This window comes from Rhinolophus sinicus, linkage group LG07 (genome assembly GCF_036562045.2).
Source record: "Rhinolophus sinicus isolate RSC01 linkage group LG07, ASM3656204v1, whole genome shotgun sequence".
NCBI classification, from domain to species: Eukaryota; Metazoa; Chordata; class Mammalia; order Chiroptera; family Rhinolophidae; genus Rhinolophus; species Rhinolophus sinicus.
In genome coordinates this window covers 109,716,808-109,732,842 of record NC_133757.1, presented here as the reverse complement: position 1 = coordinate 109,732,842, position 16,035 = coordinate 109,716,808, and the positions used below count along the sequence as shown (strand labels likewise).

At 43.7% G+C, this 16,035-nt stretch overlaps 1 protein-coding gene across 11 annotated transcripts in view; it reads right to left on the bottom strand.

The window, feature by feature from the left end:
• Window positions 1-14,507, bottom strand: part of ZNF827 (zinc finger protein 827) — a 153,427-nt gene extending 138,920 nt beyond the window's left edge. For all 11 annotated transcript variants that reach the window (XR_012498201.1, XM_074338463.1, XM_074338471.1 and 8 more), the window contains exon 1: window positions 13,852-14,507. Coding sequence is in view for 10 of the 11 variants with exons in the window: in XM_074338463.1 (XP_074194564.1) it covers window positions 13,852-13,894 (43 nt within the window). In the remaining variant the exon portion in view is untranslated. The remainder of the gene's footprint in view (window positions 1-13,851) is intronic.
• Between the last annotated feature and the right edge of the window lie 1,528 nt (window positions 14,508-16,035).

Below are 16,035 nucleotides of genomic sequence, written 5' to 3'. Positions count from 1 at the left end.
TATAAAGTGAAATGTATATTTTCCTCCAAATTTGCAGATTAGAACAAGAGACTTTAAAAATTCTTCAAAAAGATCTCTTAGAAGCTGAGAACCCTGGTGAGTGAGATAAGGGTTCCCTGTCTTCAGAGTTCTCTGCCTTTTGGGTTCTCCAGAAAATATTCACAAAGTGCTGCATTATAATATCATCAAGTAAAACTGCAGAAACACAAACAAAGAGACTTGGCAGTTCCATTCCTATGTAGACACCTTTGAGTAGTGGTTCTCCAAGTGTGCTCTGTGGACCCTCAGGGGTCTCTGAGATCCTTTCAAGGACTCTCAAGATCAAAATATAATAGCACTAAGCTGTTATTTGCCCTCTTTACTCTGTTGATATTTGCACTGGTGATGCAAAAGCAATAGTGGGTAAAATGCTGACACCTTAACTCGAAACAAGGCGGTGGCAACAAGTCATATTAGTACTTAGTATATTCTTCACCACCATATACTCACAGTAAACACACACACACACACACACACACACACACACTCACAAAAAGACAAAAACAAAATAGCCCTGCCAGTTTCACTTAGGAATGCCTTCAATGAAGCAGCAGTAAAAATCATTAATTTGACTAAAGACTGACCCTTGAGTAAACATCACTTTAATATTACATTACATGTAATAAAATGTATGCATAAAGCACTTCTGCATTACTGAAGTACGATTGCCATCTCAAGGAAAAGGACGTGTGATTGAACTGGGAGATGGCCTAGCCACTTTTTTCATGGAATATCACTTTTAATTGAAAGAATAACGCAAACTACGGTCATTCAAATTTGGATATCTGGCAGACTGTCTTGGGAATGAATGAAGTAAGGCTGAAACTTTAAGGAAAAACTGACAGTATTTGCAGCCAATGACAAAATTCAAGCTTTCAAGCAAGAATTAAATTTTGGAAAACCCATATCCTGTGAACCTGACATCTTCCCCATACAGACTTTCCAAATAAGATCAGTGCTGATGTTAATAAATGTTTTTTCATTGTATAATGAAATGTGTCAACATTTGGCAGATCTACATAACTCAATAAACCAATATATTTCAAATGACCAATGCATGATATTACATGCATGACAATGCATTCAAAGTCAAGATCAGTAGATTTTAATATAGCATAATACAAAAAGTTCACTGAAAGAGTTTCAGATTCCACATTACAACTAACCTTTAAGAAGCTCCCTCTTTTTGAACCTTGGCGTAGTGCTGGAGTATCAAAGAATATCCATAATTATCCGAAAAGGCTATTACACATCTGTGTGAAGCTGGATTTTCTTCATACACTCCATCCAAAACAACGCGTTATAATTGACTGAATGCAGCAGCATAAATGAGAATCTAGTTGTCTTCTATTGAGCCAGACATTAAAGAGGTTTGCAAAGACATAAAATAATGCCACTCTTCTCACTAAATTTTTTTGGAAAAGGTATTTTTATAAAAATATGCTATTTAGAATTAACATTTAAGTATCACTCCTCTCCAAGAATATTTTACCCATCATTCTTACTCTGAGTTTCCTCAACCATTTATACCTCCAATTCACATTACATTGTCTCGCAGTTGTTAGCATATTGATTTGCCCTTATTTTCTGTGATTGTTTTATGTCAACATTTGAAAAAACAGTCCGCAGAGACTGCATTCTATCTATACAACTTCCGTGATCCAGGTACATGCTCAAAACGTCTTCTTAATGAAAGAGTGTAAGTAGGGACTACAATTCTCAGCCTACCAAAGATCAAATCCTCACTATTCTAATGTGACACCATGTGTGCTGACATAAAGTCTTATTCCCAAAAGACTTTCCAGTCACTGTATTGAAATATGGTTTCCCCTGCCGTAGGAACCGGGTTCCCATTTTATTAACAGAAACCAAGCAAAACAGCATTTGCTTTATAGAATTCTTTTTCATAATATGAAACGATTTAGATTGAATATTTCTCCTCCCCACCCTACTCCTCATTACTTGATTAGAAAACTCACCCCTGATTGGGGGGGATTGAACCAACTTCTTAGTAAATACAAGATCAGATCTTCAGTTTCGTTTTGGGGGCAGTTTTATTTTCTCAACAAACCCTTATCTTAAAAAATCAAAGTTATCTTCCCTATAACTTGTACCATATTGGTCCTTGTCTGTTTTCTGCTCGGCATTCATAAATCTATGAAAATACTTTTCAAGCCAAATTTTAATTATTTGTTTCCATCTCTATTTCCACCCACTATTTCTGAGCTCCTTGAGAGCTGGGAACAGGCTCTATTCAGCTCTGCAGATCCCTAATCCCTGGCACAGCAGCACTGTCACTGCTGCACAAATGAATCAATGAATCAACGAATGAATCAAGGAATCAGTTACATGTATCAGTTATTCAGCACAAACTGAGAAGTTCAGATGATTGACAATTCAGAGTAAGTTTACTCCCTTTTTCACTTGACAGAACTTCCTATATTTGAATGTAGTTACCACGCGTGATTTTTATCCACCCTCACTCTTCTCTTCAAATTAAGCACTCCCAATTGCCTCAATAAGTATGATGATTTCAAGAGCCCACAACATTCTAGTTGCCTCCCTTCTGGTGAGTACGTTATCAATTTCCCCCCTTTAAACTGACACAACCAATCTGGGATTCAATATTATACATGAGATCTCATCAGTTTACAAGACCAATGTCGCTGTCCTTGTTCTGAATTCAGTACTTAAATTAACTCAGCTAACTCTTCTGAAATGCATCTGTTCTTCAAACGAAAGCTGGATTTTAAATGTTGATGAATAGTGGTTATCTCCGGCGGTAGAAGTTATGGCAAGGCATTTTCCATTTTACTTTAAACATTCCTACATAACTTTAATTATTGATATTAAGCATGGACTACTTTTGTAATTAAAAGCCAATATAGGTTTTTTAAAAATAAACAGAGTTAATATCTGTAATTTCTATGGTTCCTGCTTCGTGGAGTATACTTGAGTCATATTTAAGGCACTTGTATTTATTTTTCTTTTGTATGTATTTCCTCACCTATCAACAAGTATTGGAGTAGCCATCGGTGTACAGTGCTTCTATGATCAAGTAGCCTAGCCAACCCAAACCCTACTTCTAGATTATGAAATTTCTCTCTTCCAATAAATGTCAGAAAGCAGTTCACTATAATTTGATTTCCCTCTTTCTTAAGGTCAGATTAAAACCCAGTAAGTTATTATCTGAAATCTGCTCTTCCCTAGAAGAGAGAAATCATAATGCACATTTTAGGACTATTTCCTAAAGCACAGGGTGCCCCACACTTTGTTTCCTCCCAAATACAGCTGTGTTTCATGCTCTAGAGAGGATAGTTGGGTTAACAAGTAGGGCCAAACAAGCACAGATTAGAAAACAACTCATAATTCTAGGCCATTATACAAAGGCGGTTGTTCTCCATATGGAGCTTATCATGCAGACCCCAGAAAGAGTCACTGCACGTGACTTTATTCTATTACCTTCTGCTTAGTCTAAAGTCAAAATCAATCTCTGAAAAAAATATTATTGGTGACACCAATTTTCATGAATCACAGAGCCATGTGCTCCATCAGTACCTAAGGGGTCCTCCTGTCGTGGAGGGTCTCTGAGCGCAAGCACCCCTGCGACCGGCATGTCCCTCAGGTCGTGGGACCCCCGTAAAGATCCCACAGACCTCAGAGACGCAATGGGCCTCAACAGAGCAGCACCTGGTCCATCTCGTCCTTGACAGCGCTGACACTGGAGACCTCGAGCTACTTTCTTCCTCGCCATGACTCAGTTTCCACTTGGGTGGAAGGAGCCTGTCCCTGTCTGCCTCACAGGCAAAAGATATCAGCGAAAATACTTTGTGAACAAGGAAGCATAATATAAATAGAAAGTGTGGTTAATGTCCTATTATCCGTTTTACAAGATGGTGTTATATAAGCAGAGAAGGGTTAAGTGACCTGCCCAAGGTCACAAAGCTGGTGAGCAACACTGATGACCATGGTGGGAAAGGGTGACAGGGAAAACGAGAGTCCGTGTATCTGCCTAGTGCAGAGTCTTCCCTGAGCCTCTGGTTTCTCACCTGCAGGAGTTGGAGTCAATTACTCAGATCCATGAGTTATTTTTAGGATTTGAAGAGTCTAACAAATTATCGTCGATAAGCTGCCCCGGCTTAACATCACATATCTTTATTTTTGACTGAAATGGCATCAGCCCAGTGTGGGAGGTCTGGTTAGTTCAGGAGTCCTCAACGCTTACTGTCCATTAGACTCACCCAGGGAGTTTTTAAGAATGCCCATGCCCAGGCTCCATTCTGGGCCAATTAAATTTAAATCTCTGGGGGTGTTTGCATTTTTCAAATCTCCCTGGTGATTCTAATACGCAGCCAGGGTCGAGCACTGCTAAGTTGGCTGATGGTGCTCAGAAACTGATAGGGAGAAATAGTTGTCTTTGATTAATTACACAGCGCGGTTAAAGCCATCCTACTGAGATCCTTAGTTGAAGTGAATTCATCTCATGTATCGATGTGGCGGGCATTTATTGTGCATACACTATGTGCCAGACATGAGTCTAAATTTAAATATCTACATGTATGAACTCCTTACTTTCCACAGAACCTGCAATGCTCCCCCATTTTACAGATGAGAAAACAGGCAGCAAACTGCAGTAACTTGCCAGGTCAGGGCTGAAATGTGGTACAGCCAGGATGGAACTCATGCATCTGGTACCAGGATGTGATTCCCCACACTATGTTGCTTCTTGGTGTTGCCACAGAACGTGGTTTACAATGCCTTAGCCTCGGTGATGAATTAAAAGACCACAGAATGTTGGGGAAGGTAGCCAGTTTCTAACGAAAATGTCCGCAGAGTCCGGGAGGTAAGATACACAAGGGTGGAGGGCAGGTGTACGTGCAGATGGAGACATGGCAGCAGAGTGGTAGGAACGGTGGCAGACTGACAAGCACATGCCCGGGGAAGGGAGACAGCCGCCACCGACGACAGCAGATTGCTGCCATGTGGGGAGGTGGACCCAGTGCTGCTGGCTCTTCCAAGTTTTGCAAAGAAGCTAAAAATTCAGATTTTTATGTGAAACCGCCCATTTCCAAATGTTGTTTCAAGTTGTTAAACATACTGTGTAGGGCAAAATACATCAGTAGGCCATTAGCTTGGGTCCACTTAGATGATCTGTCTCACATACAAAAACACAAACACACACACCTCTCAATCCTTCATTTAAAATTCATTTACTATGTCCCCTTAGATTGGTTCCCTGCAATCAGAAACAGCAGGCCCTGCCTTTTTTTTTTTTTTCATGCAAAATTTCAAGTATTACCTGTATAACACATGGGAAAACCAATATAAATTTCCCCTGGGTGATTTTAATCGGTGGACTGACTGCTGAATAAATGAATAAATAAACATTTATTAAACACCGATTCTCTCATTTGAATCTCACTATAAATGAGAACATGGATTTTACTATTCTCACGTTACAGTAAAACCCAGTCATAATTCACATGATTATTATACAATTTGAATACAATTCAGGTCAAATCATATACACAGAGGAACATCTTCCTATAGTAAAAGTCTAACGTAATATCATTGGCCTATGTAACAAATATTACTCAAGCCCTATTGTAACAGCCTTATAAAAGAATTTGACCATATTAGTACTCATCACTTTAATGAAATACAAAAAATTGAAAAAAAATTAAAAACACAGTAATCACCAAAAAGTTCTGGGTCAGAAATGCCATTAGTATAATCACAATGAAAGCAAATGGAAACCTATTTCATATACTTAATAATAGCTAATTCTCCGTGTGCTCTTTCAATGCAGCAAGCACTACTAATTAGGCATGTTGTGTGTGTGTGTGTGTGTGTGTGTGTGTGTAATATTGTTATTTATATAAGTATTCAATTAATCCTTACAAAAACTTTATGATATGGGGACTATCATCACTATCAAAAGACGAGGAAAACGGAGGACAGGGAAGTTAAATAACTTGCTCAAGGTCACACAGCTAGTTAGTGGCAGAGCTGGGATCTGAACAACCTGACTCCAGAGTCTGTACACTTGACCACTATGCTATGAACTCAAAAAGCATGTGCGTCTCTGATTTTACCTAAGTCGGGCCGTATACAGTCGACATAGTGAAAAGAGGGCAAAGTCACATTATAATTTTCTCCCTCTTGTTACAAAACAACAACGAAAGCTTTTAAAAATACACCACTAAACAACTTAGGACACCAGCACTCTATAACTTTAGAAAAATCTGTCGCCTTCCACAAGTACAGTAGTTTGTTTCAAAAGCTCAGATAAGCAGAGCGCTGCTGGTCACGTAAAAGGCTATTTCCCCCCCTGACCTTCTCTGGTCTCCTTTGAAAGCCAACTTCTTCAGTGCACTCCAAACAGTTCACCATGAGCTCGAATCTCTCTCTCAGCCCTTGTCTTTTTTCCTTCACACCACGCTTCTAATGGGTTCTAACCACTTTCTGGACCCATGCAGAAATTAAAAGAAAGGGAGAAAGAGAAACAGACATTATTTTAAGGTCAGCCTTTTCAGGACCAAGCCTCAGAAAAGGTCCACGTGTTTCTTCCTTGCTGGTAGATAAAACTTGGCTGAATTTGGACTGTCTTAAAAACAGAAGCAGACTACCTACCCAAGCCTTAGTCATTTAAGAACTCTAGAAACAGAACTTTAGTGGTGGAGCTTGTTTTTTAATAAGAAGGGAATGGGTGGCTGGAAACAATATCCTTTTTAGGCACACAGAATCTGCTGCATTTAATATAACCCTAGGTCTGTCTGTGAAAAGCAGAGTTGCTAAAGGCCATATGCTGATCTCACACCGTGGGCGTGTATCACTGTACATTTTATAAAATTAGCTACAGTGCAGCCTCAGGGTGTGTGTGTGTGTGTGTGTGTGTGTGTGTGTGTGTGTGTACACCCAGTGAAGCTGACTTTTATAAAATAAACAGCAATATGCACCCAAGCAGCTAAAGACCAGTAGCAATCCAAATCTGATTTTAATTTATGAAACTACCTATAACTATAGCAATTCTATTCCAAGGTAGGTCCTTGGGGAACCACAAGAGTCATCTAAGAGGCCCCTACCACAGCACCTAGTCACACACTATTCTCTAAGGTCATAAAAATATAATTTACAGACAGAAGACAGAAATACAAAACTTGCTCCTCAACAGTAGCGGAGAAAGCAGCTAGAAACTTTTCAGCCCATCAAATATTCTTTCTAGTCTAAGGTCTGTGCTTTGCACATTGGTTTCTTAGGAAATATGACAAAGGGCATTTCAGCTACCACGAACTAGAAAGTATTTTGTACACTTGGCCCTAGATGGTATGAATTACTGAGCTACACCTAGCAAACCAGGAAACAGAAAAGAATACATCAGCAACAGGACCCAACATCTTCATTTACAAGCTATAGCTCTAAAATGTGATTCAACAGTACCTTAACTAAGCCAGAATAGTAATGAAATCTGATGAAAGAAAACCCACATGTCTTACCATAACGAGGCCTGGTCTGGATTTCTTTTCGATAAGAGAAAACTGAAAATCTATTCTTTCACCACAGAGCCCGTGGTCTTGTAAAAACCTTAAGCTAGAAAGCATTTAATGCCCCCAAAAGTCCTATTTTGTAGGTCATACTCTCATTACCTCATTCTGCGATCAGTCTGATTAAATTATAGAAAATTAGTAATCCATCATTCAGAATGGAGATCAGCTCCAGCCTACTCTGTTTGTTTTTCTGTCCTATCCTAATACTCCAGGAACTATTTTAAAAGGAAGAATGGAGGAGGGACAAGGCAACTTCAGGCAAGGAAGCCTGAGGGATACACTGTATTAAACTACTCTCAGGAATAAACTGCCCTTTAGCTTTCACAGACAGCACTACTGACCAGACACAGAAACCGGGAGCTTTTCACACTGGCAACTTGGGCTCCACCATCATTTCTTTCATACCTTGTCATTTTTGAGTCCAAAGATACCACTTTGCATATAAATGATCAAAGTCAGTGACACTGGATGAGTTTTTCTCTTTGGTGAAACTAAACTCATCCAGACACGATCTGAACCCAAACTACTGGGATTACGAAACAGTTTAGCAACCCAGCTGGGCACCCTACATTTCTAATCCAATCTTTCCTACAAGGACATCTTGATGTTAATAGGACTCCTTGTATTTTAAACCAACTTTTGACCCCACAAGAAGCCTGCCTGGTTACTCTACCAATACAACACTGTCCCTTGCGTGTTTCCCCAGCCTTTGTCTATCTAATTTTATAAGCCTCGGGAGACAGAGATTTTCCACACCTCTCTTGGAACTCTCCGAACAGAGGCCATTCAAAGACTCTAAAACTTCAAATGCACAATGAGCTCTAACCCTGGCTGAAAGCTGTCCAGTTTATACTTCTCCAGCATGATTTATTAACACTTTGTGCAGGAGGCTTGTCAACTCACACCAGCTGTGTCATCCCCAGGGCAAAATGGCAGCACGTAGATAAATTAAAAATCAATTTTTTTATTAGAAACTATTTTGAAGCATTAGAAGGAATGTGATTTTGAGCTATCTTTCTTATTTTAACAGGAAAGCTCAGTGGACCCTACTTACCGTATTAAGAATATATGGATTTCTTTTAGGAGAATAAATAGCCATTATTGCCCAGTATCAGCCTCTCCTGCTACGTGTACCTCAGAATCATTAGCTGTGGGTGACAGGAGCAGTGAAATATTTTACTAGTTCAGACTCTAAATTTTTTCCCTGTGGCTCCTGTCACAGTCAGGAGGTATTGCCTCATCACTGGAAAAAGAAACTAATAAAAATAAGTGGAGGAAAGAGTTAAGTCTCCTCCCCTTTCTCTTTCAACAGACACATAAAGACTCTTCAAAATATAAAACTAAGGGATTCTGTTGCTTGTCAGTCATTTTACTTCCCAATTTTACTAGACAGCAAGAGAGAATTTTTTTAAGTTCTGTTCATGAAGATCACAATAACCTGTTCTGGTCTTGACCTACAACTGAGTAAACAATGAAAAGACTAGAATAACAAAACAACTGTTTTCTTAACTTTTCCTTTGTGCTCCCCCTTGGGAACAGGCAGATTTCGAGTGATAAATAAAAGAGGATCTAAACTCATACACGTTTCTAGGTAAGCTGAAGCTAATGAGGAAATCTTAAAAGTGCTGATGGCACCACTGGAAAAAGGACTCACAGATGCAACAAACACAGGAGAAAGCCCTTTTCTTACCCTTCCCCTCCTCAAATCCTCGATGTAATAATGTTCAAGGGCTGAGCCCCAGGTCTGGCCAACAGTCACAGACAGTATCAGTTTCCCCCTCTTCCTCTTTCTTAGGCTGACATTTTTAAGCGATGCAGTTTGGGATTCTGCTAAAGATAAGCACATGGTATAACTCCAAGGACCTCTAGGACATTTTTTTGTTTGTTTTGAACATGGTATTGGACCTTGTTAATGGAAAGAACTTTTGTAAAAGAGCCATCAACAGCAGCAGCAATCATACTTAAATCCCAAAATGATAATGATTGCTCTAGGCCAAGAAATAAAGGCTTTAAGTAATAATTTTTAAAGCCACTTCTCAAAAATAATTTAGGTTTAACAACCTTTGTTGGAGTTCCCCTCCAAAAGCTACTATAGAACTTCTTTTTGATTTGTAGCCAATAAGATCACCATTCAACTCTACAGGAGAGGCCTTTTTGTTTTTCCCTGTACATGCACCACACACACACACACACACACACACACACACACACACTTCAGAGGCCCAGGAGGAAATGACTGCGTAGAATTTTAAGTCAGAAATCTAATGCTTAGGTTAGTAGTGTCAGGTTAAAGGCTTGCCCATCCCCAAAGCTAATTCAGTTCTGAACAGTCCCATGGGTGTCTAGTTGAACAGAAGGAGCTAGGAAACCTTAGCAGGCCGAAGCCCAGCCTGGGGAATTGCTGGGACTCTGTGCCAGGGGCCGAGGCTCACCCCAGACTTGATATCAGATAATACCAAGTGCTAGTCTGGATTTCCAGGACTAATCTACTCAAGGGTGGAACTTCCAGGTTCCCTGGTGTCTGTGCTGCAGAGTGGGAGGCCTGTGGTCTGCGCACATCCACACTGTACCTGACTAGTATTATATTTAATAGCAGAAAACGAGATTCAACACATAGAAAGAGCCTATTAGTAGCCATTATTTATGGGAGGTGCACAGACAATGTGGGGGGGGGGGGCGGGGAGACGACAGGACACCGAAGACTAAGTGGAAAGCGTCCCAAATTTTCTATAGATTCAGTTTTCACAAGTTTCTTTCTTTCTTTTTTTTTTTTTTTTGGTATTCTAATGTGAACTTCTTAAATGTGTTTATAGGTTCTCTAGAGTCTTAAAACCTTATATCGATAGTGGCTGTTAACCATCTTTGTGTTTCCTCAGAAGGGCTCTTGGGTTTCAAAAGCAATTTTCCCCACCTCATTCCCCCTCCGACCTTCCCTACCCCCCAAATTACACACACCACTCCTTTTAGAGTCAAATTTTAAATCTGCCCCTAGATAATTTCTTAAAACCCTAGGACGACTTCTATCAGGGCAATTTTAATCCCCAGACTACCTATATTTTTTAACTTTAACACAAAACTGTTCTCTAGGGAAACAAAATTCCTTCCCCCACACAGAAGCAAACAAATAACAAAGAATTTAGCATTAAAACTAGGACTTAGGACTACAATTATATTCTACATTAAATACCAATTACCACTAATTTTACCAAAGTCAATATTTGTTACATCTCCATACCACTGCAAGTTTCTTCAAGACTCACTCAGCACTTAGCAAGCCTTGGGTTTCTGCATCTGAATTGCAAAATACACAATCTGCCCAGAAATTGCTTAGTCCCAATGCAAATTGCTTATAAAACATTTGTAAACCATGCTTAGAACAGGCAGCACACATCCACAAAAATCCATTCAATGCAAAGGTAAGTGGCAAAGCTTCTGAAATTAGGCTTCCCTTTAAAAACTGGAGGGACATTTACAGTGTTTCCAAAGGTAATTGCTTCTTACTTCAGTAAAAGTGGCTTTATGCGACTAGAAGAGAGAGCTGATTTTTTTTAAGTGACTGCATAACAGCATTCAATTAGAGAACAGGGTGGGAGAACACACTCTCAAAATATAACTTAATCACCAGGCACCAGCGCGCAGGAGAGGTCCACCAAGTACGCGAGCTAAAATGGAGCCTGAATTTCCTCTCAGACAGAGAGGGTAGTCGCACGAGGTCAGGGTCAAGGTCACCAGCAGGGCAGGCTGCAGCTGCCCGACAGCGCTACACACAACCGGAGGGGAGGCAGTCCATCTCCATCAAAGCCGAAACAGATAAAACCCTTCTCCTCTCCTACCCTGCCTCTAACCCCGCCAACGTTTTTTTGTGTTTTTTTTTTTTTTTTTTTTAAGCAGAGGGAGACGAGAAGAAAGGAAAATGACCAAATAACCTCACCGCCTGCTTTTCGCACACAAGCTTATGGGCTCCCAAAGTTGCCATCTAAGGGCAAGTTCGCAGAGAACACTGAAGCCCATTTTGTCCGAGTAGGGCAAGCCTCCCCCCGACCCCGCCAGGATTCCTGCCTTCTCTCCCTCCCCCCACACGCCCCCGAAAAGAGCTGGGAACTGTGGCTGGCCGGCCATGTGCACGCACACACTCTGCCACCAACTGCTGCGAGTTTTCTGTGAATCGCAGCGCGGAGCCTCCCAACTCGCTCTCCCCGACTCCACCGCCTCTCTTTACCCACACAAAATTTCCCTACACACGCAGCCGCCTGCGAGTGATTTTATGTGCATATATATTACATATGTGATATTATCCTCGGAACCTCTAGCGGGCAGGCGAAGAAAGGACTGCACAGGGGCATTTTTTTTTTTTTTTTAAGGAAGGGAAAAAAAGCACAACCCTAGCCCTGTGCGTCGACTCCTGCGTACCGGGAAGGGGAAAAGAAAGAGGAATGTTTGCGGAGAGGGCTCCCTGCAAGTGCCCTTGCTCGCCACTTTGGCCGCGGCCCGGGTGACACGGAGCAGCGAGGGCGCCCAGCCCGAGCCACACGCGCCCCCTGCCCGGCCCCCGGGCAGGCACCGCCACAGATATTTCGCGAGGGGGAGATCGATCGCGCTGCCTGTCTGCAGCGGAAACGCACACGCTCACATACAACCCGAGCCCGAGACACCATAACCTTAACCCTTCCCCCACCCTCCGTGAACTTCAGGTGACCGACCACGTCGGCCTGACACCCCGGCGGGCGGGCGCTCCGGTTCCGCTCCCGCCCCCAGCCCGGGTTTTGCAGGATCGGGCTCCGAGCAGCGCCAAACCGCCCCAAGAAGGGAGCAATGCGGGGGGAGTGAAGAGAAATTGACCCTCCGTCTCCCCCGACCCCTCCCTCCGGCGCCTCCAGCGTCCCCTCCTCCCCGTCACCCCGCCCCACGCCTTCTCCCCTGCCCCCTCCTCCCTGCATTCAAGGAGCCGGGCGGCCCCGGGGGATATTTTTAGTCGCTTCTTTCTCCTTCACTTTTAGCTTTAGCAGCATCTCAGAACACTCAAAGCGGAGAAAGATTGGGGGTGGGGGGGTAGAGCTGGAGAGGGAGTGGGGGAAAAGTTAGGAGTCTTGCAAAGAAAAGCCGGAGGGAGGGCGGAGAGGGACCGGGGGCGCGGGTGGAGGAGGGGTAGGGGACCGGGCCGTGCCGGCGGGTATGTGTCTCCAGTTGGTGTGTGTGGCTGCAGCCGGGGACGGCTGTGATGCACTTTAGTCCTGGACTCTGCTCAGGCTCGCCAGGGAGGGGGGTCTGAGCGCCCGAGTCTCGCCTGGCTCCGTGTGCTCCGACTGACCCCGCATTTTATTGCGGCCAGGAGCCCTGCTCCTCCCTCCCCTCAGCTCTGCAGGGACCTCGCGCGCCGCGAGCCGCCCTGCCTCCTGCCTCCGCCTCGGCGCAGCTCCCGCACCCCACATCCGCCCGCCGCTGCCCGGCCTCGCCCCCCGCCCGGCTGCCCCGCGCCCCGGCGCGCCCCCTCGCCTCGGGAGCAGCCGCCCCGCGGCGCGTGTGTACCCGTGTTTGTGTGCGGTGCCCCACACCCTCCCCAGCCGCTCCCGCCTCGCCCGCCCCCGACTCCCCTCCTCCGCCGCCGCCTCCACCTCCGCCTCCTCCTGCTCCTGCCGCCGCCGCCGCGGCCGCCGGCGGCTCCGGGGCCGACCAACCCCGGCGCAACCTTTAGCCGGAGACGGACCTCTCCCTGGATCCTGTACCCGGCAGGCGGCCGCGCTCCCTCGCCCCGACACCCCCAAACGCCATGTCAAGGCCCCCAGTCCTCCGCGCGCCCCGACCCCCGCACCCTCAGGCACTGGGATCCGCAAGGATTTTTTTTTTTTTTAAGATTCCAACCTCTCCCACCTCCCCCCACACCCCCGATTTAAAAAAAAAAAAAAACGCTGGCATCCACACTACTCCCCTCTTCCCTCCTCTTGCCCCCTCCCCCCAGCAACCCGGAGTGAGGAGGGGGAGGGGGAAGGAAAGGGGGGGAAAGCCCGATCTCAAGGAAAAAAAAAGAGGGGGGGTGAGAGAAAGAAAGAAAAAGAGAGAGAGAATAGAAAGGGCACGGGGCTGATCATCACCAACATGGCTGCCTCAGCATAGACCTAAACGAGGAGTAACCCGGGCTGTGTCTTTGTCAGTTTCACCTCTGTAACCCTAAACTAATGCAGAAAACAACGGAGGAGGCTGCGGAGGGGAAAGAGGAGAGGGAGGGCGAGAAAATGGCACGAGAGGAGGTGGAGAAGGGATGACTTACGTGAGGGAAGGCGCTTGGGCTGCTCCTGCTTCCTCCTGGGCATTTTCCCCCTTTTCTCACATTCTCCTCCTTGGTTAATGTGAGATCAAATAAACCCCCGTGGGGGCAGAGAGGCAGACACTGGTAGGAGCGGGGAGGTAGTTGGGGGGCGGGCGGGCAGGGGGAAACCCCTTCTCTCCGGTGTGTGCAATGGGTTGAAGCTTGTTTCCTGGAGCCAGAAGAGAGGGGTTTTCTTCTTTTCTTTCTTTTTTCCTTTTTTTTTTTTTAAATTTTGGTCGTGCACCTGGCTTGTCCCCCGAGCGTAATATTCTTCAATGGAAACGGATCTAATAGGTGTGAGTGTGTGTGTGTCCTATGCTCGCGTGTGTGATGGGAGGTATAAATAAATGAGTGCCGGTGCGGCGGTGTCTATGGCCGCGCTCTGTGTCTCCGAGCCCCTAACACTAATGTCGGGATCAAAGGGCAGCGGCGGCGGCAGCACAGCTCACAGCTCGCTCTCTCGCTCTCGCTCTCTCGCTCTCTCTCCTCTCGCGCTCTCTCTCTTTCTCTCTCTCTCTCTCGCTCTCTCGCTCTCTCTCTCACACACAGAGGCACAGACTGAGGGAAAGAGCGAGAGCTAGACACACACACACACACACACACACACACACACACACACGCAGAGCTAAGAGGAAGGTGCCCTAAGGCTCCCAGGGCGGACTCAGCCTGGGATTTGCAGCCTCTAGGTCTGGAAAGAATGGGGGGCGCATGAGCGGGGGTGGGATGGAGTTCTTCAAATTTATCCCGCTATTCGCCAAATCTGGGGGGGGGGGGGGTAAAGTTTTTCCCACTGTTTAAACAACGATTAGTTCGTTATTCTCACTGACTTTTAAAAAGGAAATAGATTTTTCTCATAACTTTTCTTTTGTTTATTAAACTACATTTTCTTCTGTATAAAATTCTTCAGGCTTTTGTCCCTAAAAGAATGACTCTTACCCCATCACCTTAAGTGTGTGGAGATTACAGTCTCCCACCCACTCTCCAAAAACATTCCAATAAAAAATATTTTTTTAATAAAAAGATAACATATGGTGAAATCAATAAGGAGGCTGATATAATAAGTGCCCAGTTTGGGAGTGTCCAGTGGAGTTAAAACTGAAAAATGCTGCCTAAATGAAAATTACAGCTCCTTGACAAAGGGGGGGAAATAAGATTAGGTCACCCCTGATGGTTGATTTAACTGCTACTTGATACTCCTACAGTGCACACAAGGATCTTGACTTCTGAAATTTACTTTTTTCCCAGCTATAATGCAGGTATATGAAGCTTACATTGAAGCAATTACAGTTTGCATTATAAGCCCAATATGGCAGTTTTCATTAACTTATATACATACTTTCCTTACTTTAGAAATCACACATCTTTCTTCAAAGAGAGACATAAAGGGGGGAAATAGAAAAGGATGGGTCTCACTCTAGCACAAAAGGTACTTGGTGAAAGAGGACTGTTCTCTTTGTGACTTGGAGTCATTTGGATAAAAGTTCACTCAGAGGTTGTTAATGATTTAAACTCCAAAACCTGCTACTGTAATTGAAGTGAAAATGGTCTGAAGAAGAGTTGTTTCATAAAACTCTCTTTGTAAGAGGAAACTTTGAGCTTAAGCAGAATACATTATATGTCATGAGTCAGCTGTAGCTAAAAAATAAAAAGGTGCATTATTTAACTACATCTTCCCGTTTTAGCTTTTTAAAAACTGACTCATCATCTTATTATGTTAAATATTTTCTAACCAGTTTTAAAATAGACTTTTTCATCAAAAAAGGTGGAGGCACGGTGAAGATACAAACATTAAAATGACACTCTATCAGCTTACGTGGTAGCTAATGTTTCTTTGAGATTCTGACTTAATTCTCACAACTCAAGTGGTATTCAAGACAGCCATGGGGGTAAAATCCCTCTGTATCCCTTTAAAAATAACAGTAAGGCTTTATATTGCACACTTTTATTAAAGGAGCTTAAAGAGTGTTGAATCTCCCAAAAGATGTTTTTTATTGATAATTAAATCTCAAGATGACACCCTACCTGCCAACTCCCCTGAAAGATCTAGCTTCCCAGTGACACGCAATGCTATCTGAAGCAGGTTTTGAAACACCTGCTTGAATTCAAATCTAAAACCAAAACAGAGAGCAATCAAGTTTAAAATGG